At 41.7% G+C, this 25,954-nt stretch overlaps 2 protein-coding genes across 8 annotated transcripts; one reads left to right on the top strand and one right to left on the bottom strand.

Moving 5' to 3' along the window:
* Positions 1–818: 818 nt before the first annotated feature.
* Positions 819–21,449, bottom strand: ccdc9b (coiled-coil domain containing 9B). 7 transcript variants are annotated; one of them, XM_078796187.1, is made up of 13 exons: positions 21,345–21,449; positions 15,211–15,315; positions 15,015–15,113; positions 14,778–14,936; positions 13,675–13,827; positions 8,913–9,091; positions 6,640–6,688; positions 6,523–6,574; positions 5,780–5,876; positions 3,584–3,614; positions 3,003–3,501; positions 2,297–2,379; positions 819–1,931 (listed from the first exon to the last, which is right to left on the bottom strand). In XM_078796187.1, the coding sequence occupies exons 1-13, from the start codon at positions 21,432–21,434 to the stop codon at positions 1,905–1,907; spliced, it is 1,623 nt and encodes a 540-aa protein (XP_078652313.1). In that variant the 5' UTR covers positions 21,435–21,449; the 3' UTR covers positions 819–1,904. The 7 variants fall into 7 exon arrangements, with proteins under 7 accessions (XP_078652313.1, XP_078652315.1, XP_078652317.1 ...); XM_078796189.1 differs by having other exon boundaries at positions 13,687–13,827; XM_078796191.1 differs by having other exon boundaries at positions 13,753–13,827.
* Positions 21,450–21,655: 206 nt separating this feature from the next.
* cln8 (CLN8 transmembrane ER and ERGIC protein) lies at positions 21,656–25,898 on the top strand. Its single transcript, XM_058090522.2, has 3 exons — positions 21,656–21,759; positions 22,706–23,322; positions 24,553–25,898. The coding sequence occupies exons 2-3, from the start codon at positions 22,768–22,770 to the stop codon at positions 24,877–24,879; spliced, it is 882 nt and encodes a 293-aa protein (XP_057946505.2). The 5' UTR covers positions 21,656–21,759; positions 22,706–22,767; the 3' UTR covers positions 24,880–25,898.
* The last annotated feature ends 56 nt before the right edge of the window (positions 25,899–25,954 follow it).

The following is a 25,954-nucleotide window of genomic DNA, read 5'->3' as shown; positions in this document are numbered from 1 at the left end:
TTTATCCTGGGGTGCTGGAGCCTATCCTAGCTGTCTTCGGGTGAGAGGCGGCGTACACCCTGGACTGGTCGCCAGCCAATCACAGGATTGCACAGCACATACAGACAAACAACCATTCACACTCACATTCATACCTATGGACAATTTGGAGTCGTCAATTAACCTAGCATGCTTTTGGAATGTGGGAGGACATGCAAACTCCACACACAGAATGGAATTGAACTCGGGTATTCTGGACACTATACTTGTAAAACCATGAAAATGCACCTCGGGTAAATATTTTTAGCGATACGGAATGGATTCATTGGATTCACATGATTTCTTATGGGAAAAATTGTACATTTTGGTTAGAGTCGGATCTTCTGGAGAAGATGCTAACCAAGCTTTTTTTAACATCATCTGGTTGATGCCATCCCACAGCAGTGTGTGACCAGCATGAGGAGGATTCAGGCTATGGCGGCTGTGTATAGTTTTCTACTGAATATGTTTTCTATATGAATATGTTCTTATTGTTCCTCAAAAGAACTCCAGAGTACAATTATTATGGGAAGGACCAGATCCAAGAACCAGGTCCAATTGTTACCTCATTTCCTTTTTTAAATTTAGCTAGCAGTAACACGGGTGAGTAAGTGAACATTATGAGTCCTGACTCAGTAAATAACTGATGAGTGGTTAATGGCTCACACATCTCTAATAGGCAGTGACTATTTGGGCACATTTTCCATCTACGGCACAGTGCTCATGCTCTCTCAGTGCTGCTCATCCCTCAGATGTGTTTCTTACATAAGTGTGTAAAAAATCCATTGTTACATCATAGAAATAACACACATTTCCTGATGTTTTATGTTTATTTGACAAAGCCAAAATACAAGGCACAACATTCTCAAGGAGGATGCTTTTGTTTTTTTTTGTTTTTTTTTCATAAACATACAAAAACAGCGTGAAAGGACAGCTGCAACTGAAAGTCTGTGTTTTAACTACTGGTTGATTTATTTGCAACATCTCAAGTGAGTCCCTCCCAGAGGTGCCTCAACGTCAGCGTCGGTGGAGAAATCAAACAGACAACTGTCCTAAATGCCATAGAAACCAAGCACGAGTGCAAACAGTTTTTTTGTTTTGAAGGTATCATTCAAATCTTTCTTACCCCTGCTGTCAGACACACAAATGTGCAAAGTTGTATTTCTTATGTGCGTCAGAATATCAAATAGTATAAGTGGACAGAAAGTGACCCTTTTGAAACATAGGAACATTTCAATGTCATGTGCTGGCTACACAATAATGGCTTGAGTATGCCCTGCAGCATGTGCAAATGTATAAGAGCAATGTGACGTGCATCATGACGTGCCAATGGCGACAGTCACAAAACCAAAAACTTACATGTCAGTAGTTTAACATTGGAGTGCATTGTTCCAAAAACCCTAAATCGCCATAATAATGAATGTCTAGAAATGTGTGAGTTACATAAGGCAATTGACTGATGCTGCAAGCAGCTGCTAATAGCTTCTTATACTGTTTGGGTGCAAAACTCCACACTCTACTGTAGCTTTCTATTTATTCATTCACCAAAATGAGTTTTTTTTTGCCATTATTGAAAACACCTCCAAGGCAGAATCAGGCACTAAACAAATAGACCGTGTCAGAAGTTTCATTTGAAGGCCTACCTCCAGTATGTTACGCTACGCACATGTAAACATTGAGCGATATTGCACACTAGATGCACACTAACACACAGAAAATGATGTGTCAGCACACATGCTGTTTATACTCATAAAGTGCTCGGATGGAGCAATGCTCACAAACACCATCCTTATGTCAAATGTTGGGTGAAACAAGCATGGCACGCTGTAAGGTTTGGTGTCGTATCTCTCATAAGTCTTTGTTTCTGTATCTGCTTCCTGGTGGTGTCAAACGACCTTCCCGTTCTCTCTTGCCTGCCCAAAAAAATACAAAAATATTACTTTCCCATTCGTTACATATTGTAGCTAATCTATACAGGTGACTTTGCCATGTGCACATCAGAAGTAGTCTATTCCAGGGGTGGATGAGATGAAGGGTCTTTCTCATGAGACTATTTCTGCTGCACTCCAACAGGCCCCTGAGGGTGGCGAATATACTTAAAACTCAAATTGGATATCACACAGCTGCCGTTCATACACACACTCAAACACACACACACATATGCGCCACGTCTCTCTCTTCTTCATCTATTTAACATCATCATCCATTTGCACTTTCCATCAGTCCATTTACACATCTATCGATTCCTCACGGACCTCTGCTTCTCCCTCACACTGACCTTGTCGCTGCTGCTGGAGTGTGCCGTGTGTGATTCCGCTGAGTCCAAGCTCAAGACACACACACGGGAGTCGATAAGTTCCTCTGTCAAAGGAAAACGTTAGTGTGGGTTAAACATGGCACCATCAAAGGAGTCAAAAAAAAAAACATTGAACATTTCGAGTCTTTCCCGTGTTTGTCCGTCCATTCATTATCTGTACTGCTTGTCCTCACTAGGGTTGTGGGTATGCTGGAGCCTATCCCAGCTGTCTTTGGGACTGGTCGGCAGAATGGTATTCATTCATTTTTTATGTCGCTTAATCCTAAAAAGTAAGCAGTCACCGACTGGGAAGGTTTTGATATCAGATACACAAGATGGTTGTCGGGGGCGGCACAGTGGTCTAGTGGTTAGAGACCAGGGTTCAATTCCACCCTCGGCCATCTCTGTGTGGAGTTTGCATGTTCTCCCCGTGCATGCGTGGGTTTTCTCCGGGTACTCCGGTTTCCTCCCACATTAGGTGGGTTAATTAGCGACTAGCGATGAATGTGAGTGTGAATGGTTGTTTGTCCATATGTGCCCTGTGATTGGCTGGCAAGACAGCTGGGATAGGCTCCAGCACCCCCGCGACCCTCGTGAGGAAAAAGCGGTAGAAAATGAATGAATGAATGAATGAATGAAGATGATTGTCGTTGGGTCGTGCAAGTGTACCTAATGTTGTGTCTAGTACCTGTGTTCGTGTTGCACTTGGCGAGCTCCACAGGCTGGACAGAAGTCTCCAGTAGAGAAGCACAGGCCTTATCGGCAGGGGGGCAACAGTGAGCCACGGGGGTATTGATGTCTTTTTTAGTACATTCACTTTCAGAAGCCTGCGGCTGGCCACGACTACTTTCATCCTCCTTGGCACTTTCCAGACGCTGCTGGGGCGCTTCACGTTTGATTTTTTTCTGACAGGAAGCTTTTAAGGAGCTTGGACTTGATTCGGAGTTGGTGGAATTCAGAGAGCCTGTGATTTGCTTTGTGTGTGCTCCCTGGATGAGCTCCTCGGAGAATCGGACTTTCTTTTCTGAAGCCAGAGGGGATGAGGATTCTGCTTTTTCCTGAAATGGGGTGTCTGCTCTCAAAGTAGCCGCAGAACCAGTGGATCCCTGTGAATGCTGGTCTTTCTGCTCTTCTGTCTCCGCGTCTGTGAGTTCCTCCTGGAATTCCCCCAGTTGTATGTCCGAAGTCTGCAGGATGAGACCAACAGTCACGTTTATTAGCACTTTGTGCTTCAGTTCATATTAAAAGGAAGAATCCTTGACCTCTCACCTGGAGATCTCCTTCTTCGTTATCTTGCCACCTGGGAATGAGACATTTGTAAATCATCATCATGACTCTATTCACTAGACCAGGGGTCGGCAACCTTTACTATGAAAAGAGCCATTTTACCCAATGCCCACTGAAGAAAAATAGCCTGGAGCCGCAAAACATATAGTATGTTTAAAACAACATTGGAGGGAATTTGGGGGTATCAAAGTAGTTCAGATAAGAAAAGACGAGTTGGAGTACTCTTGCTAGTTTTGGAGATAAACTTACATAAATGTATGTGTAAACTACTGTAAACGTAAAAACAAGTTCCCATGCCGCTGTTTTTAAATTATCTCGAATTTATTTTTTAGATTTGTAGGTAAGTATTACTTGTTTTTCTTCATGTACTGAAGTCAGTCAGAACTCACTCAGGATGCATTCATGGTCTCAGACAAAGTTGGATTTTTTAAAACTCATTACAAAAGATGTGCATTTTCTCCACTCGGGTGTTAAAAATATTCAAGCATCGCAAAGGGAGCCACAATAAAGAGGCTGAAGAGCCACATGCGGCTCTGGAGCCGCAGGTTGCTGACCCCTGCACTAGACAATTCATTCATTCATTATACCTGCACAATTTCATATCATCTATTACAGCTATACAAAGATAATAATGCCCAGTTCTGTATACTCTCACAATATGCTTTCACTGAAGCTATTGCAGTTGAATAAGGTCACTGAAATATTTCAAACAGCTTTCTAGATCTTCAAGAATCTGCACCTATTCCAGATGTATTTCTTTGGATTTTGTGCTTCCAGCAAAAATGGTCTGTTTTAAATGATTTTACCAACGGCCCTCCAGCACTTGATCATACTCCCAAGTGCTGGGGGGGACTTCCGGTGATGCACCAATAACTGCCGAGGCCAACTTCATGTAGGACTTGATAATGAACGGCAATTTATCTTTTTAAAATGTTCGCTTTTAACATACAGCCATATGTCTTGGATCCTGAATCTGATCCGGAAGTACAGCCCGGACAGTCTGAAGTTTCAGACGTTAGAGTTTCAGAGGTTACTTCAAGACGTCTCTTAATGGTAAGTCACTTTTAGCATTTTAGCATTTAACAGTTTTTTTTAAACTGTAATGTCTAATGTGGTTATTACACGTTTTTTGCAGCACTACCAGTGTTTAAAAAACTCGGGTAGACCCACTGATTTTGGTGGGAAATGGCTATTAGCAACCCCGCTCCCTGTATGCACACTCTATAATGCTACACAGACAGCCGCTTTTGATCCATGGCTTACACCAGTGGTTTTCAAACTTGTCTCCACCACACCCAACAAGCTCATCAAAATATCTGATTCACGTGTCATACTCTTAAATTGAACACGGGATAAGTAAATAGTGCGATTTACTTATTTACTCATTTAGCAAGTATTTTTTGTGTCTAAAAATTAATCAGTTTGACATGTTATTCTGTGGCTACACGGCGGCGAGTGGTTAGCGTGCAGGCCACACAGCTAGGAGACCCGAGTTCGATTCCACCCTCGGCCATCTATGTGAGGAGTTTGCATGGGGTACTCCGGTTTCCTCCCACATTCCAAAAACATGCTAGGTTAATTGGCGACTCCAAATTGTCCATAGGTATGAATGTGAGTGTGAATGGTTGTTTGTCTATATGTGCCCTGTGATTGGCTGGCCACCAGTCCAGGGTGTACCTCGCCTATCGCCCGAAGACAGCTGGGATAGGCTCCAGCAACCCCGCGACCCTCGTGAGGATAAGCGGTAGAAAATAAATGAATGAATGTTATTCTGTTGTTGTTTGTCTTGTGTCTTACGTGAGCAATGTAATGTCTTCAGTAACACCAGAGAATATTATCAAAAGTCTAACACACTTGAGGTTCTACAAGATTATGTGAAGGATGATTGTGTAACAACATGACCTGATCGCCTTCACGCCAACCAGAACACAAGAATGTTTTACCACAGAGTAAAGCTACAGGGAAAAAAAAGGATGTAGCAAGATGTGAATGAAACCTTCTGGGTTATTTAGTCAGCTGCCAAAAACGTCCAATTGAAGTAACATGACATTCATGGGAATTTGTGTTTTAGCACACAAGGCGGAAAAACAACAAGTCCTCCCGTGGGGTGGGGGGGGGGAGACACTGCATATCCCAATGGTTGAATCAACTTGCTACAAAACAACATGTTTTACTGACCTTCTGGCCCTCCCAGTCAGACGATCTTTGCCTTTTGCGTTGCTGCTCATCACTTGTACATTTTTAGTCGCCTTGTCTTTGCCTCGCTTCTCGTGACCTGGGGAAAAAAGACACAAACTGTCAGAAAAGTTGTACAGCAGGACTTGGTTACTGTACATTGTACTTCAATGTAGCATATACAAGTGGTCCTCGGCTTACGGGTGACTTCCATTCCTATCACGCAAAGTTGAATTTTGCAATGTTGCATTTCCTGAATTCAAGAGTTTCTCACTTTCTTTATGAAAATGCTGTCCTAAAAAAGAGAGCCTTAAGAGTTTACACAGTCACAGGTTTTGCAATTCTTACTGACTAAAAGGTTTAGCATGAGCTACAGAAAAGTGCTGTAACAATTGTTCCAGAACTGTATTGCTCCTACTCCCTTTGACCAAACTAAGTATTTATTTATAACTAGGACCGTCTATTAAAACTTTAGAACCCTCCTGAGCCTGATTCACTATTCAGTATGTTCAATATTTTATAGCGCTGACATCAATGAACAGCTTTAACTTGGCACCATCATTTTTCTCCAGTGGGTCTTTTTTGTTTTAAGAGGCTATCCCTACAGCTTAGCCTGTTCCATGAACTATAAACGTGTACAATTATTACTTTGGTACATCAGACAAATGAAAAGAAAGTAAATCAAATAGTCTTTGTATGTAGTATGGTGTTAGCTTGTTAAAATAATAATTATCTTTGCCGATCACCTCGTGTGTCTGCTCCAGATCTGTGCTGTCCTCTTCTGACATTCCGTCCTCCGGGAAGCAGAATAAAATATTTCAAAAACAAAATTCAGAAGTTATTTAGGTTGCGACATTCTCACCTCGACTTGGAGGACCCCAATCTCTGTCTGGGAGGGATTTGTCTGGAAACCTGCAAGAAGAATTTCAGTTAATTTACATGACATAGCCAACACAGGGGCTGCACGGCGGATGAGTGGTTAGCGCACAGGCCACACAGCTAGGAGACCTGAGTTTGATTCCATGTTCTTCCATCTCTGTGTGGAGTTTGCATGTTCTCCCCATGCATGGACTCCGGTTTCCTCCCACATTGCCAAAACATGCTAGGTTAATTTGTCTATAGGTGGCACGGCGGTCGAGTGGTTAGCACGCATACCTCACAGCTAGGAGGACCAGGGTTCAATTCCACCCTCGGCCATCTCTGTGTGGGGTTTGCATGTTCTCCCCGTACATGTGTGGGTTTTCTCCGGGTACTCCGGTTTCCTCCCACATTCCAAAAACATGCTAGGTTAATTAGCCACTCCAAATTGTCCATAGGTATGAATGTGAGTGTGAATGGTTGTTTGTCTATATGTGCCCTGTGATTGGCTGGCGACCAGTCCAGGGTGTACCAGCACCCCCCGCAACCGTTGTGACGATAAGCGTTAGAAAATGAATTAAATGAATGAATAGCCAACATAAGAGATGCCTTCTCCAATGTTTTGGTCAGTGGAGACAAATGATCGTATTGCCATCATCACATATCACAAATGTGAAAAATGACATAAAGATACAACAGTTATGCTTTGGAATTCACGTCCCCACAACTCACTAAAACTGCCTCTACTATCGAATCCGACGCAAACACCCTAGGTTCTTCCTGGTGGTCCTTGTATAAGCCACACCAAATAAGGCAAGGCATTCCATCCTTCATCCCTGGCTTAAAATAACCACTCCTCCCTTGTCTCTTTACATTTTGATGCTTCCTTAAACAGCACATTAATTTACCCTGCTAGGAGTTAGTGTCTACACAGTCTTCTGCACTCTTTGTACTACAAAGTATATAACATAGAGTTTCATGGACTTCCACTTGCTGCCCATTGGCTCACAGATATAATAAAAGTTGGAATGAAACAGATTCTAGTTTAGTAGCGGCTATTGTTTACAGTTAGTTATTGTCATACCTATGTAAACAGTAGGGGTTAATTTTTAATTTTTGTTCCTCAAGGCATATTCATCCATGTTGCGTCTCAGAATTGGTCTCCTGAGTAACCGTTTGTACTTGTACAGTTGAGTTTGCTGATGACGATGACTGTTTAGTCATGTAACACTCCAATATCCTACAATTAACCGCTGAGCCTCAGTTATTTACAAAAGCTGTTGCGGTGTCTAAATACCGTATGTTCAAAAGTCGACAGATGGCAACTTTCTGATGTAAACTGGGTCAGTGGTTATGTTTTGCGTTGCCATTTTGTTGCCACCACTTTTGGACTAATTGGCATACCGGCTCGTCCGGGTTCATGGGCTCATCTCTGTGTTACCTTGCATTGCTCCTCCTTTGAGGCAACACTCTTCTGCTGTGTATATGCTAGTGACCCCGCCTCTCCTCACAGGGACAAAGGGACTGTATGACTGACAAGAGGGCTCAGGTCGTTCAAACCTTTACTTCATGATTCAAATCAGCCCAAGAAATAAAAACAACGCACAGAGTGAATCTTCTTCCTGCCTGTTTAGAGGCAAGAGAAGAGCAAAACAGACACGCATGCACGTTCAATTTCACTTATTGTGAGATGAATTAATTTACTTATTATTGTGGGTTGTTTTCTGAAAAAGAAATGTCATCATGCTTTAATCCCGTGAGGTTTCGTGACACGAGATCACATGATACCCATACTATGAAAGCTGTCTCAGCAATTTGCTTTTAGCAGTTTTACGATCTCTGTCGCTGTTTTGATGGTCAATGGCCAATACTGTACATGTAAACAAATGATCATGTGGTCAAAGAGAAATACATTCTCCCTTCCACTTTCTCATGCACTCCAAATCATTATTAAAGTTAAAAGATGACAGTTTGACTTAAATTGACTTCCAATGAATAAACATCCTGGCTATAATTACAGCATTACAGAATGATAACAGATGATAACATGCCAATGACAAACAACTGTACGCGGCAAAGACAATGGGACATTATTATACTGTGACAGATTATTATTGGGGATTAAGAAGAGGAAACTTGGCTAATTGAGTCATGACCTGGCAAGGCATCGTTGGTTGTAAAGACAGTGAAAAATCTGTCAGGTCCACCAACTACTGTGGTCAGCAAAAAAAGTGGAAACATTCTTACAACAGTTTCCACTAGAAGTAAGGCATCTTACATGTTATCGGTTTTGTCCATGTCCCATGCCCGTCTCCACTGGCCTTTAGCATTCTTGTGACGTGCCACTCTCTCCTTGTCAATCTGCTCACGCTCCTTCTTCCATCGCAAGTACTCCTCCTGCTCCTCCTGTGATGTGGGGATGCTAAGGTCTGTGATGGCCTCTTGGCTTTCCAGTTCCTTGCAACAGAAAAAAAAAAAAGTCAACTCCCCCGGTAAATGAATAGTTCAGAGTTTGAACAACATTTTCTGGAAAAATAGAAAAACTTCAGCATATCTTGCTAAACCTCAGCTCGGGTAGCATCTTTTTGATTTTGCCTTGCCCAGTAGTAACCCCAAAGAAGTCGGGCCGATGTATGTGAAAAGGGGGCGGTTTTTAAGTTATTTGAAGTTATAGTATTTATTAGCAATATAATGAAAACGAATAGAAATGTGAATATTTACTTTGCCAGTCGATTTCGGTGTGTGCCCTAAAGTTCGGGGCCACTGCGCTCCTAGTAAAAAAAAAGTTACTCTGTAGCCCTGTATTCTGCATATTCATGAAGGCAGTCATGCAAAATGGATTGTCAGTGTTATTTAGCTCATTTGACAGACGGAATCGTCCTCCATGGAAGCCCGTTTTCCCATTGGGATTTCACTGATTACAAAAAAGCTTTGTGTGTATCTTCCATCATTACCGTAAAGCCACACAATGGAGTGTACTGAGGTAATAGAGCAGGAAAACCACAGTCTACAGTAAATGCGATTATATCCCCTCCTCCCGTTCCCCTCTTAACCTGTTTATTGATTACTGTGGCCAACGGAAAGGATTTTATGTGATCCTCAAGAGAGATGTGATGTCGGCTTTTTAACACATCAAAGAGGACAGAAGCTGCGCACTCTTGTTATAAAAACCCTGGAGTGGAACAAGTCAATGGAGCTGCTGCTTAAACAACTTAAGTATGATGTGATTCTGGCGAAGAGGGCGAAATCAGTGTGCTTCTCAGCAGATTATTTCTTATAACAATTAAAACAATGTGAAAATGGAGACGGGACTGTAAATGCTGATGTTTCCCCCCCCCTCAGGTGTGTACCAATCACAGCCAAGTAAACATGTTGCCTTCCTGGCACAGGAACACGGCATCTGTGATCATCCTGCTGTTTTCCATCTTCCCTCCACCTTCTCCTCAGGCCCCCAAAGGACACTGGGCATCACAAGGGAAGGTGCTTCTCACATGTTCCAACAGGCCTGCTGACACTCGCCCTCGCCACCCTGCCAAATATTACTTTTCAATGACCTGCCTTCGTCAAGCGTAACAGACAAATCAGACAACGAGAGGTCAGCCTCAAACTGGACACTTCATTACAAAGATAAAAGTGCTTAAATCTGATTAAAACAATATAAATATGACTGTGGCTTTGGTTTGCAAATTACAAGCTCTCCGATGACACGGGTAGACCCGCAAAAAACATGTAATGACCACATTTCTACTACCAATGTTGTGCCAAGATTGTCGAGCGGCGTCCTCAAGTCCGGCTTCTGAGCACCACAGCACCAGCGATGCCTCTGACAAAGTGTGTCCGACAATGAGTGCTCCTCCTCAGGCAGGCAAGGTGGAGGCCTCGGCCTCACGTCTGGCTTCTCCTAAGCTCCACTGTACCAGCGTCGCCTTAAGTTACCACTCATACACGGTAAGTCAGGGGTCTCCAACCAGCAGCTCATTAGCTACCAGTAGCTCTTAACCACTTTTCAAGGGTTCATTCCTTTATTATCACTGGCTTAAAGAAACCTTTACAGCTACTGTCAAACGTTGTCTGACCTTTAACCTGTTATGCAGCCTTTCCAAGTACACAGACTGCATCTTTAAATATTCATTTAGCCTGACTGCATACGAGCAGGCGAGACAGTGAGGCACGAGCAGTACCACTTTTGTGTTCAATGGCCCTTTGAAGCCTGTCCTCCCGTCCTCCCAGTCAGCCTGTTTATTGCACACTAATCGGTGAGACAGCTCTGAGCTAGTCCAGCGACGTTTGACTTGCCAGCCCTGCAGGATGCGAATGCGCACTACAAAAGGGGTTGTGTATGGTTACGTGTCGGCTATTTCTAATGTTTTTGCTCTCATACTTCAATGTGTGTAACCCAAACATTTTTATCATTTGCACTTGCACTGGTTGACCTCCAATTTTAAAATCCAAATTTAAAATCTAACTGATGATTCAAATTAATATAAAAGTGACTAAACAAATTGGAGATCAACATGGCTCAATAGCAGCACATCATTGGTATCATACGGTAAACTGCCAAAAGATAAATAAAAGATTTGTAGGTCAACACTGCCTCCTAGCGGACTAATAGCGCCATAGCATGACTTACAAGCAACATCCTGATGGCAATTTCCACTGCAATGATGTCATCAGAGCTGTTTGCAGTGATGACAAGAGGATAATTGTGTTTTTCTCTGGTGCAAATATTAGCTCATTTTGTCATTAACAGCAACATAGCTAGAAGAGAAGATAATAAACTCTGGTGGTCGTGGATTAACCTATCCAAATAGGACAAATCTAGTCTGAGGAAATATTGCAGGATCCAAAGTATTGATCCTCCTCTCAGACTGGATCCTGCACCATCTCCTTAGACTAGAGCTGATATAGTCTGTGAGTATGAACTGGTGACACCTGCTCGGATGAGAGGTGAAACGGTGGACACACACATTTATCCTACTACCTGCATCAAAATCCACTTTAACACAAAGACCCATCTACCTTTTCGTTTGGTTTTTTTGTCATCAGTCCTCTGTCTCACACTATTTCTTTCTCTCCAACACTTTCCTGGCACATCTCCAGGCCTCTCTCTTTGGCTGCATAATGAGCCTTTTCAGGGCGAGAAGGCAGTTGAATGTTAATTAGATCAAATCGGCCTTTTCAGCAACACAATCATGCCGGAGGCGAGCAGACCACTTAAGGTTGCACAGAAGGTGAAATAAGAGGCTGGAAAGCAGACATTGGTCTCCTCAGCCCCCCCCCCACTCGCTCTTAGTATGTGAGCAGACAGCAGTCGCCTGCATCAAGACATTACAATCTGCCAGATAGCCACACCCCTTTTCAGGACAGTATTATGCAATCTACGCAGACCGGATGAGTGACATTTCCTCCTCTACTGTACCTTCTGCTTTTTTCCCTTCTTTTGCTTATAGAGTATCACTGTATAGTACTGGTTATGTAAACAACAAGCACGTGGTAGACAGACCACAGTGAGTCACAAATGACTGGTGCACTGTAGCGCAGGCTACTATTTAAGTGCTGATTCAGTCCACGAGATAAATAAAGGGGCAAAAAAGGAACAATATGTTCAGCACAAAACTTTATTGCGTATTACTTCAACTTGCATTATTTTTGTGTCGCCTCCTGAGGCCGCACTGTCTGTGTCTGTGCTTACGGCGATGAGGATCAGCTGCCTGTGCTTTAGTTCATTGATGGACCAGCGAGCAAGCGCAAGCGTGAGCAAGTTTCAGGCGGAGCAGCTGTCTCGAGGTTTCCTCGTACTCCAGAGGCCTGTCACTGATAGTGTGGCATTTCACACAGAGGCCAGGGGGGGTACTTCATATGCATATGTGTCTCATCATATCGGTGTTCAACATAGACTACAGTAACCAGTTATCAGATGTGAAGACTAACATGTCAACACGTCAATAACAAGGCCTTGCAGGAGACTTTGGAGAGTGGGGTCCAAACTCAGGACATAAATAAACAAATACACTCACATTCAAAACTATGGAGTCTCCAATTACGCTAACATGCATGTTTTTGGACTGTGGGAATCCCCAGGGAAAAGTCACACAAGCACAAGGAGAACATGCAAACTCCACACAGAGAGGTCCAAGATTTGCATCCTGAACCTTCTTGTTGTGAGGCCAATCTGCTTAGCACTTTGCCAACCTGCTATCCACTAAAGCTTAGAAACACACACACACATGCGTATATAGCATTTTGTATTTGTTTGCCTGTTATGTTAGCCACAGTGGGTAACTTATAGAGTTCACTGAGTATGACATAAGATGTCAGGGCTGCAGGGAACCTTTCAACCAAATGTTTTAAGTTGAATTAATTCAGAATTCAGTTCAGTATGCTTGCAGTCAGTAGTGGACTGGGACAAAAATTTGGCCCTCGTCTTTTTGATTCAGATTGGCCCCACTCCCCATTTTGAGTCTTATTTATTATAGAACCTCGGAATGACTTGATGCTTCAAGCATGTTTCACAGCAGTGACGTGCATCCTATGCACATACAGTAAGGCCCCCTTTGCATAAAGTGTACTGTATTTACAGTAAGTAAATAGTCAGCTCTTTACTGACCAGCCCACCAGGAAACCCTGGTACTACTGATGACTGGCCTTTGTCAGGCTTGTTGTTTGTAGGTTCAATGAAAATGATGACGTAGTTTTTGCATAACTATGCTATGACACAACAAATACACATGAAAACAACACCTCCTGCTTATGTAAGTGACTACAATTACGTTTATGTGCCTCAGTTTCAACTCTACAGATCAACATATCAGACAACAGCATACAATATGGGGTGGCCCCTCCCGACTCAATTCCGACATTAGCGCCCTCCTTCATACGCCTGTCTGCCAGCCTTTGTGCCCCACCACCAGGGGGGCGTGGCCAGTCTGACATCTATGTAAAACAGCTCCGTAAAGCATGAGGGGACACACACAGGGCATGAGAGTAGACACCGTCTTTGAAAAGTCTTATCACTGCAGAGTTCAATGTCTGGTTCCAACCTGTGCTGTTACCTCCCTCTTGGTCATGTGACGTGGTTGTTTTCCCCTCCCCGCTGCCTCCATACTTCCAGTTTGTACCTCATTGGTCGGGTTCTTTACATCCGTGGGGTGGTCTGGCCTCTTCTCAGACTTCTCACTCACCACCCTCTTACCCTGGAAAGGGTTGTTATTGATAACAGGGTATCATAATTGGGCCAAGATGCATATACAGAAATGTTGTCATGTAAACCTGTAGATTTCTGCAATTTATTTTTAAGTTACATTCTAGAACCCCCACAGATAGAAAACACTTGTAACTAATCTATTAAATCGTGGATTATGCTGCTGCATCAAGACTCACTTTTCGCCCTCCAAACCCTACCACAAGCTCGACATTGTCCTCCAATTTCGTGACAAATGGCTGTTTTAATTATTACATTACATTTAGTTACAGAATCCAACCCTCTAAGTCTCTTTTCATTTGACATTGTTTTCTTCTTGGAAAAAAACAGCCTGTTTTCAGAGACTTATAAATGCTTTACTCAGAATTTTTATGACATAAAAAAACAGCAAATGCTCAATCTCAACATGGAGGAATTTACTATACTATGCAAGTGTTGGCTAATTTTGGGGTTCTGGTTTCAAATCTGATGTCCGTTTTTTCATATTTGGTCATCTTATGCTCACACCCCCTAAAAAGCTTGAAAATGTTATAAAGCATGGACAAAAAGTCAAACTTTCAGCTAGATTTGCTCAATTTGCATCTTTTCACTGGCTCATTTCCCTAGAAGCAGGAGGGAGTGGTATTCTATCTTGTTGAGCTTCACTTCTCTTGGGAGTCTTAGTGCAATTTTCATAGGGCAATATTTCACCAAGACATAAAGGTGATTGAAAAAATCGTGAAGATGGACTGTCAGCAGACGACTGATGGAGTTTGATACGTGGATCTTGGGATGCTGTACATTCCCGTCAATCTAAAAGAAGGAAGCTGTGGGGAACTTACTGTATATCCTCAGTAATTTTATTTCCTCCTCTATGCTTAAATTACAGCATATCCACTACTTAGCAACTGCTTTTGCCTTCACAGCTTCACAATAGTTTATGCATTTCAGTGAGCAACTTACCTTTTTGCCAGCCATGGTGACGGTTAGCTGCTTCTTGTGTCCTCTGCCTGCACTGCCAGCAGCCTGCAGAACAATTTCATCCCCTGCTCCCATATTCTGGTGTCCTTTCCCATTAGGGCAGCTGCTGTTGAAGGACTTGGTCACCACCACTCGACTGTCCTGCTCCACATCACGGACAACAGAAGTCTGTGAAACACTTCTGAAACTTCATGAGAGTGTTATTTTGTTAACACTCACACAGGCGGACTTGTTGATTGTGATCGTAAGGTCATTGCCCTTACGGTTCTGCAGCGCCATTCCTTCCTCTTCTGCTCGTTTCTTGTCTTCTTCCACCTCCTAAATGTCACCCCAACAAAGAACTACATTACAGTTTCTCTACATTGGTTTGTTAAAGTAGTCAGGAACCAGGGGACTCATCAAAGCTTGTTCTCACCTTGTATCTCTTCATAAGTGCTTCATTCTTCCTGCGGAGAGCTTCAATTTTTTTGTCCAACTCCAAGTCCCTCTCTTGATCTCTTTTTGCCATGTCACATGGGGTCTGGAAGGGCAGACATTATTTCATGTACATAAATATATAAGTAAATAACAAGAGCTAACATGACTGTGATTCTTGAGTTTCAGGAGCAATATTACAGCATTATATCAGTATCAAGCCATGCATGAATTGTAAATGGAGTAGAATATTTTACAAAGGGATAATAATTTGACGGAGCGTTGGATGGAAAAAGTGCGTTGCTTGACATGATTGCACATGACTCCAGAAAACCACAGATGGAGCCTTCATTACGCAGCTCTGTTACATGCGGAGAATGCATATGCAGGGAATCCCAAACATGTCAATGTGGCCACAAGGGTTTGAGTAGCAAAGAAGACAGAGCCTGGAGACACTCTTCCATCGTAATGCTTTGCCTTCCCAGTGAATTATGTAAAGCAAGGGTGCCCAAAGTGCTAACGCTAAATTTTCAACCCTTTGTATCGAGTTGTGGACTCCGATAGAGCAGCTACACACAATAACCCGGACAGAAAAGATTTTGCAGATTCTGCACCTATTCCGGCTGTATTTCCTTGGATCTGTGCTTCCGGCGAAATGGTCTGTTTTAATTTATTCCACCCACATTTTATTCTTCTGGGCATGCCCACTCCACTGTGATTGGTCACACGCCCAAAGTGCTTCCTAACTACGAATAAACCTCACTTTCTAATATAGTAAGCGTATATAATAATAAATGAAAGAAAAATGAAAAATAAAGCCTTTAGAAGGTTCATCGAAAAGTGTAACTCATGAGCTACAGGCTGGAGACCTCTGACTCGCCGTGTATGAGCTGGTGCTCCTCCAACCTCGCCTGCCTGAGGACGAGCACTCATTGTCATACACACTTTGTTAGAAGCACTGCTGGTGCCGTGGACAGAAGGTGAAGCCGGTGAAAACCGGGACATGTGACCGCTGCCTCCAACCTCGCCTGCCTGAGGAGGAGTACTCAATGTCGGACACACTTTGTCAGAGGCACGGCAGGTTCTATGGAGCTCAGAAGCCGAACGAAAAGTGGAAAAAGCATAATAGGTCCCCTTTAAAGTCGGAAACCGTTTGGTAACAGAATCTTGTTGAAGAAACCAATTGAAATAATTGGTGTATCATATTATTACTTAGCATGGTTAAGTAATACCTCTATCTAATTCTTATACAACAAAATATCTGTGTCCACAACAGAAGCTTGGAAATTATTGCAAGAGATGCTTAAATAATGAACACACCAAAAAAAGCCAAAACTTATACAACTTCACCTTTATCATTACGGCAGCTACAGAATTGAGTAGTCAAAAAAATAACACATAGTGCAAAAAAAAATCCCAATTAACTTGATATCCCAGTTCTAGGTGAGACACCCCTGCAAGATGTGCAAAGACATAATGGTATTATTAGGTTGCACTCCAAGGGTGCAGCAGTGAGGACAGCAGTGCAGTGGCTGCCCCTGTATAATCTTACAAGCAAGTGCACACACAAATATCGCCACATTGCAAAGATTCTTACTGTGTGTTTTACGTTACGGCCACTATATTGAGTAAAAGGAAAAACTGGAGCAGACCATCACACTCAAATCGCACCAAATCTATTTCTGAGTCCTATAAAACTGCAAAGGTACTGCCAACACGAGAAAAAGTTGGGACTCACTTATAGAGGCTGCAGGCAGGAGAGGTTTTGCCTCACAGCTTTCAGTTGTCAGGGAATCCAAACACAACAGATCATGAGGACATACCACCAGGAATAGTCGCAAGGCAGAGACACGCTGCAGACTCTGAGTCTCAGCAAAGCCAATGTCACTGCAACCAGCCGCCAAACTCTCAGCTGCTTGTCTCTGTGGAGACGCTATGCTTCTGGGTTTATGTGGGTACTTCTTTGCAGGAGTGACGTCAATATATAAACACACAATCCCAAACCCCCACAGAGGCATTGTGGGGACCGCCAGCGGACAGGCAAGCCATGGGGACAAGGGTGGGCCCGCAAAGAGAAAGCTGCCAAGGCGTCCTTCATACCCAACGTTCCTGCCACCTACAGGAGCTCCACGAGGGGAGACAAAGAGCCAGACACGAGTGAAAGGCTTTTGAACGCAGCCACAGCTGAATCTGCGACAGAGCAGAACCCAACACTAAGCAGAGGCACAGGAATAAAGTGAGGGGGGGGAGTGAGAGAAGAGAAGGCACTCACAGGTCTTTCCATGTCAGCGCTGATAGCGAGGCTGGGTCCAGACGCGAGGCAGCCGAGGCAGCAGCAAGGGCTGCCTGGAGTCCACGATCATGCCTTGATCACAATGAGCCAAGTTGGGCAAGCATCCAAGGCAGCCAGCAAACGCACAGAGCTCCCCTGTTAACGGATTTCACAGCACCCACCCGCCTATCCTCCCACCACCCCCTTTCCTTTTCTCCAACCCTCCCACCCGCTGACACATATGCTCTCAGCCCATCTTTACATCACTTCTTCACCCCCCATTTACAGTACTTGTGATCTGCATAGGAATAGGAGAATAGGATTTTCTTCTCATACCAAAATTACAATAACAATATTATTCCTATTAGTGACGCTCCAAATGATTGGCCACTGATCAGTATCGGGTGATTTCCATGAAAAATCATGTGATCGGCATATGCCGATAAATGGCTTTGAATGCCGATCACCTGTGGCTAGTACTACTGCAGCCCACAGCGATCCATGCATGCAGTGTTGTGTCCTGCACTAACGTCTTGGGCATCATGCTCCTCCCACTTTTCTTCACAGTGCGCAGGCGTGCCAAAACAAAAACAATCACGCCTGCCGTGTGGAACTCAATGGATGTTAACTGCCAAAACTTGCCATGAAAACTATCTTGTGGGGGTAGCACATTAAAAAAGCATTCATTTAATTTGAAGAACAAACACTTGACGGAGTATGGTGAGTTTTCAAGGCTCACAGTGTGATCATCAGTATGTACGTGCGTGAAAATCAGAAGGCTAAGCTAATAACCCGAAAGATAATTGAATTAATTGGACGAGATGACCAGCCGTTCTCAGCTGAGTGCTCTCTCACTCACCTGAAAGTCCTGCTAGAGCTCCCTCAATATACTCGCAATTCCAAAGTCTCCTTAAAGAAGGCGCCATCTCCTCTGTAAGTTTTATGAGTGACATACGGTGGTTTGCCCTCTTCAAGATTTCTTTCTTTCCTTTTTTTTGTTACACTTCATCACACAAATGTAAATATTAGTCAATGACAACATAACTAAAAAATGAAAATGAAGTTCTTAAATGAAACCTCTTATTATTAAGGGGAAAAATCCAACCCTACATGGCCCTGTATGAAAAAGTGACATGGAACAGTGGTGAATCTTCCCAGGAGTGACCGGACAACCAAAAAGCACAGAAACGACTCATCTAAGAAGTCACAAAAGACCCCACAACAACATCCAAAGAAGTGTAGGCCTCACTTCACATTATACCAACAGTAAAATATTGTGGTGGTAGTGTGGTGCTCCTTCAGAACCTGGAAGACTTGCTGTGATAAATGGACCAATGAATTCTACCGTCTACCAAAAAATACTGAAAGAGAATGTCCGGCTAACTGTTTGTGACCTCAATCTGAAACCAACGTGGGTTCTGCAGCAGGGCAATAATCCAAAACACAGTTGCAAGTCCACTTCTGAATGCCTGAAGAAAAACAAAATGGCATGACCTTAAGAAGGCAACAATTCTGCAAAGATGAGTGGGCGAAAATTGCAGAAGACTCATTGCAAGTTATAGCAAACACTTGATTGCAGTTGTTGCTGGTTTACGGGACAGTCACTTTTTCACATAGGGCCATGTAGGTTTGGATTTTTTTCATTTTAAAAATGCATTTTGTGTTTTTTTGTCATTGACTCATGATTCAATTTGTTTGATGATCTGAAACATGAAAATTTGACAAACATCTCAAAAAACGAAATCAAAAAAGGCGGCAAACATTTTTTAACACCTGTAGATATGGACTATTTTTACACAATTATGAAGGGTCGTGAATGCTGAATCGCAAATGTGTGGGAATGCACTGTACTGTATTTAATCCTGTGAGATTTACTAAGGGAAGTTGTGGTTGGTTTTTAAAAGCAACCTCGTCTTAAGCCTAAAAACCACAAGTTTGGCATTCAGACAAAGTTCCTAGAGGGCAAATGGGTGAATGACTCTCTACACAGGCCTTTTTTTGTGAGGAGTTTTTTAGCCTGTATGATTGACAGGCGATCAATCCACAACTCTGCCTCTCAGTCTCGACATTTAATAGAAAATGGTTAGATATTTGCTGCGGTTGTCAGTAAGATGATCTGCATGTGAAGACAGACAGATGCCACATGCTTCTCAAGGAGAATACTGAAAGCAAAGTCTGCAAATTCCAGACTATTATGGACACAAACAGAAGCTTGCAAGTCCCCACTCTAAATAAATGACAACATGTTTAGCATATCCAATGCCTCATGCCATACATACTTCATGGAATAATCCGTCAAAATCAGCGTTTGACTTATTTAGACATTGAGAAAACATGTCAAGAATCAACACCAGCAACATCAACTCCATTCTAGGTCCTTTGCAATAAGAGACAGACTTGGTTGATATATAACACATAACACTGAACAATCCGCTTATGTTACTAAAATCTGCCCACTTAAGTTGGCGTGGACATACTATACATGGTCAACCGCTTTTGTCGACATAAAATTGACACCCAAATGTATCATTTATCTGTAAATTTCAACATATGTTCCCGTATTGTCATGCTACATTTCAGAAAAAGAACATCATACCAAGAGTAAAATCTGGTGGTGGTAGTGTGATGGTCTGCAGCTGTTTTGCTGCTTCAGGACCTGGAAGTCTTGCTATGATAAATGGACGCATAAATTCTGCTGTATACCGAAAAATCCTGAAGGCTATCTGTTTGTGACCTCAATCTGAAACCAATTTGGGTTCTATTGTCAACTTCTTAACAGCAACATAACAACTGTGTAGTCACACTGCGTTAAAACAGCGACTTCCTGCTCGGTGCAAAGCAAGCTTCAAAATGCAATAAGATAGAATCACAGCTCAGAATCATACATAATATCCGGTCACTACAATAAACCATGAAAACAGAAAATTCTGCTGGGATAGGCTCCATCATGCCTGCGAACCTGTATGTTATAGTTTGAAAATTTTATCCATTAATCCAGAATGAAGTTTAGGGGGTAAGAGGTCACTGATTTTGGAACCGAGAGAGATTTTCATGGGATTGAGGTCAGGGTTCATCAGTTCTTCCACACCATGATCTTACAATCATGATATGATGGACCTTTTTTAACTAATTTAACTGAAAAGTGTATCAGTCTAGTGTGAAGTTGTAGTAAAACTATAACGATACTATAGTAAAGCTATAACTGTAGTATATGACTACAATAATGGTTTGTGTTTATGCTAACTATGCCAATGTTTACCTTGTAAAATGATCAGTGTACTTTCTTTAGTGAGGGACACCCATTATTTCTTGCTTGAACATCTTAAATCAGCCATCTGAAAACAACAACTTCAGTCATGTATTGTTTACATGTCAAACTGCACAACTTAGCCCATTTGCAGGTTATACGTATGTGCTTTTTGAGTTGTAAATCTGATCACCACTTAATGAATTTGTTTAAGTAAATCTAATTAAAAACAGTATAAAGAGAGTTAAAGCTTACATTTTGCCGAAGCTGAAGGTCGTATTCATGGGGTCAGTCGATTCAAAATATACGTGGCCTTCTCCGAGGAACAGTTTAATTAAAAATAAATCTCAGAAAATGCTTGTTTCGGACAAATACAATGATTATTAAGCTGATGATAGGCGATCTTATCATTTTCCACCGAATTCAATTAAGCTGATTGTGCGAACAAAAATAACCAGCTAGAAACGTGTTATAGCTTGTGAATCCTGATATCCCAAACATTTCGTCAATTTATAAGTAAATCTCCAGAATTCAAGGAAGCACCGTGTATTATTAAAGCTACAGAAGCAAACACATGCAATATGTATGTCATATTAAATGTTTATCTTTTACTTACGTTAAGTAAGAGATGCTTATGGTGAAATGCCTTATTAGCCAATGACAGTATGGCATGTCGTGGTGACATAAACATACCACAAGATGGCATTGTTACGCCAACCAATCAGCCTCCCCCTCAATCAGTTCATTTGGAAATGGTTTAGAAATATGATTTTACTATTATATAATACTATTATTAAGCATGCCAATAAAAATAGGTTTTGTTTTTTTTTACGCGTGAATTTAAGCTAGAAAATGTGACTCGAAGGGAGCAACCAATACATTACTCCACTTACACATTTCGTCCAATGGGGTGTCTGTGAAGGCGTAACTTCCTGTTTGTGGGTCATATGATCAAATGTAACTCGTGCAATGTAAATACCACTTCAGTACTTGGACCTGGTGTTCATTTTACATGATTGTTGGGTGTTGATGTAAGTAACAGTTAAATATCCTTTAGTCTCAAAACTTTCGTTCCATTCCAGCTATCGTTTTGTGGTGGTATATCTTGCTCATGCTCTCAACACGGTTAGCTACTTGGGGCTCATCGAGTTTTTAATTTAAGTAACGGTGGAAACTTGCATTTTGTATCTGTTGTAATTGTTGTGATTTGCTAACTGGTAAGGCACCGATAGTACATAATATAAAGATATTTGCCAGCTATGCTTTTCTCAAGGCTCTACTAATAGCAATGTTACAAAACAATATTTTAGCGATGACAAAATCTGACAGTGAGCTTACGTCCTTTTTAAAAATGCATTTTTCATATGATATGTATTTTATACGTGTTGGTTAGGTATATTACTTCTTCATCTTCAGTTTCGTATCGGATTCATATTGAGTGTTGGACCACAAGTCAATATGTGAAATTAAGTACATCTTCAAGCCTTTCAGACTCATGGAACGTAGCTATGGAAGAAGATCAAAGCTATATGGGATATAAATTTACTTTAATATATATCTGTAGACGGAATTTCATTAAAACTGAATTGTTCGACATTTTCCCCCCTCAGAAATACTAAATGTCGTGTTTGCATTGTGGTTAGTGTGGTGTTAAAAGGATTATAACAGCGTGCTGCTGCATTTAAGTGTGAGGCGTATACATGAATAAAAATAAACACTTCACTTGTAAATTGATACTCAGTTGACTTATAAAACAGGTTTCCACAGCGATCACAGGTTTTGTCTTGACTCAACGTTATATTATCCTGTATAAAATAATGCTCTAACATGTTTAGTATTTGTTATGAAGTAGAATTAATCACTGACTTAATTTTTCAAATTCCCAAAATCTGTAACATTGTTACTATTAATGTTTTTTTAATTGATTGTGGTGTTATGGTGGTAATTGTCTTGAGCAGTTATTCTTTTGCTTTGCAGGTGTCAAGCACATGTTTGTACTGGGTTGACAAGCTGGTAACTAACTTTCTTCCAACGCCATCATGGATTCTGGGGAGACCGGCCACTTCCCACCCTCTGATGCCCCCTCCCATGCTACTGCTCAATACTTCCCCTGGGATCTTCGCTACCAACTTATTGGCATGGGTTTTGCCTTCTATGCAACAATCTTCATTGTCTCCCACCTTCTGTCTGCAGCGCTGTCCCACACCTACACCTCTCTTCTTGTTAAAGAGAAGGTTTTCTGGAACCTGGCAGCTACCCGGGCAGTATTTGGCATCCAGAGTTCAGTAGCTGGTCTCAGAGCTCTCACTCAGGACTCGGTGTTGAGCAGAGACAAAGTCAGAGGACAGGAGTACTGGTCGTGGTTCAATGTCCTCACAGCCACAGGGTTCTTTGTGTTTGAGAATGTAGCATTTCACACCTCTGGTTTGATATTTCGCTCACTTGACCTCCCGCTGGCAATGCACCATTTCTTCGCCTTGGCAGGATACGCAGGAGCAGTAGTGTCCGATGAGATGGGACACTTCCTGCCAATGGTGACGCTGCTACTGGAGATGAGTACACCATTCACTTGTATTTCCTGGATGCTTCTGAAGGTAAGAAGATATTACATCACTCACACTTTATGAGTTGATCTGTATTTTTTTTTTTTTAATGAGTAGAACTGTTGACTTGTTCTCCTTTTCTGTTTTTAGAATTGAGAAGTTGTATTTGTGTTTCTTTGTTCCTTCTGTTCCCTCGCATTATCAAACATACATTGTCGTTCTTAACTCAACTTTATGGAAATTACTTTACATATTTAGATATGATTTGGTTTTACATATGGTTTACATATGAATGTTGCAATCCAGGGTTTTATTGTCAGGTGCACAGGAAAGAAACATCTCTCCCTGTACAATGACATTCATACTTTGCTGTACCGGCATGAATAAGTGTATAAGTATGAGAACTATAAATAATACAGTAAAAGTAGAAGAAAAATTAATCAAGATAAATATTAAGGCATACAAATAATATATACAAATGAAAGAACTGTGTGCTTTGGTGTCTGTAATGTAATGATTTTCTAGTCTGTGATGTGCTGCAAGCTTCTCCGCATCCGTCCAGAGTCAGCAGTGGAAAAGCAGCTATCCCGCTTCTCCCTGTACTGTCTCTTTACTGCTGAAATCACTTTCCCCAGTCCGTACTTGGTAGCCTCATTGAGGGTTTGAAAGTATCAGAAATTATATGCTATTAACTCAGTACTGTTTATATCGACAACATGTCTATGTCGAATAACTCCTCCAAGTCCCATTAATCTGTTTAGAGAGCAGGGGTGCGTTCAATACTAAAGAGTGATCATATTGCTTGTAATAACAGCAGAAAACAAAGCAAAATACATTTGTGAGTTGTCCCTCACTTCATCATGATTTCAATACTGCTCACTTCTGGTCAGGTTACTGCGACTGGTTGTTGAAGTAATCATTTAAAAAAAAAAAAAAAAAAGCAATTGTTTGCTAGTCCACATGGAAATGACGAGCCGGCGTTTTCAGATTTTCCCACTCTGGAAGCCGTCTACAAAAAAATACAGTTTCAGGGAACCCAGAACTGAAATGATGAAATACTTTCCTGTTTTGACCTGAAAATGTTTCTGTGTGGATAGCCTCTGAAGCACTTGACTTGAGGGCTAAGTATGGCAAAATATTTCATTGTTTCAGCCTCTCATCCAAAAAGCGAAGAAGAGTTTTTGGGTGGCGTTTTATTACCGAGACGGAAATAATTTTGTTGAAAACTTTAAGAACTGCCATCATATCTCAACCTTCCCTCTCTCACTCTCTCTTTGCTAGGCCGGCTGTGCCCGCAGCCTCTTTTGGAAAGCCAACCAATGGATGATGATCCACATGTTCCACTGTCGCATGGTCCTCACATACTACATTTGGTGGATAAGCCTGACCCACTGGGAAGGAATCACAAAACACATGGCCCTGTCTGTGCGCCTCATCTTCTTCAGTGGCCTGACTCTTCTTACGCTTATCATCAATCCATTTTGGACGCACAAGAAAACCATGCAGCTGCTCAATCCTGTCGACTGGAATTTTGGTAACAGGCTGGTACCTGAGAAAAATATGACCGGGAACCAGGCAGATGTTCCTGTGAAACCCCATTTAAGCTAAGGAGGAGTTTGTTTCTGTATATTTTTTTAACATTTGCTTTTTGTCTTAACTTATTTTTAAAGGTTCCATTGAAATTTATCATGGACTAATGGGTAAATGGTTGGGTGAAACTACCTGGACCCTCTTACCTACCTTTTATTTCGACATAAGTTAAAAAATGACTTGGATGTTACACTTTGTATGAATTATCCTTGGAAGTATTATCTTAACTGACCGTTTTTATTTTCACATATGATTCATTAATTGATAAATGACAGCACAAAGAGACTGGGTCTGTATTAGGTTTTAGGTATTAGGTGATAAAAACACCACAATAGAAGAAAATAGAAAACCATGTTTGTATAAAATACAAAACATGGAGTAACATCCAGATTGGGCCACTACTTGATTGATCCTTCTTACGATGCAGTTATTCAGATCTGTTTTGGTAGTATAGGTGACATAAATGCAGTGGAATTGGTTATTTGAGTTCTTTTTAACAGTATTTTTTCTGTGTTTCTCGTTGTCAAGAAACAAAGATCTACAGAGACATATCTGAACCAGTGTTGATGCAGACTAAGCAATACTAAAATGAAATATAAGCTATGTTTGGTTGCGTGGGTGTGCAAAGTGTTATTAATTACTTCCAAAAAGCACTGGAAATACTCTTTGCTGGCTAAGTTGTCCAGAGTACAATTTCATTCCATGGGCTGGTTAACTGCAAACCTGTGAAACAATAGATCAAACTGTAAGCCTCAATTCAGAAATGAAGACGGCAACTAAATGATTGATCAGTTGGGTCTACATCTTATAACCTCAATGTCACGGCCCACTGTCTTATTACATACAGCATCTTATCACTGTTTCTCTTGAAGTTGTTACAATAACATTGTGTTTTTTTCTTCCTTATAAGAGAGTATTCTAAATTGGTATTAACAGGCTGGGAGAAGGTTTTCCTGTTACATGTCTGCCATATGCCAAAATCACCACCTTTATCTTTTGTATTATGAAATGTGTTCTGTTGAATTGGTGTTACCAAATAAAATGCTGACACAGCAAAATTGCCTTGATCGAGTGTAATAAGAATACAGCCCAA

This window comes from Doryrhamphus excisus, linkage group LG14 (assembly GCF_037039965.1).
Source record: "Doryrhamphus excisus strain RoL-2023G ecotype Guam linkage group LG14, RoL_Dexc_Guam_v1.1, whole genome shotgun sequence".
NCBI classification, from domain to species: domain Eukaryota; kingdom Metazoa; phylum Chordata; class Actinopteri; order Syngnathiformes; family Syngnathidae; genus Doryrhamphus; species Doryrhamphus excisus.
This window is presented reverse-complemented; position numbering and strand designations above follow the sequence as displayed.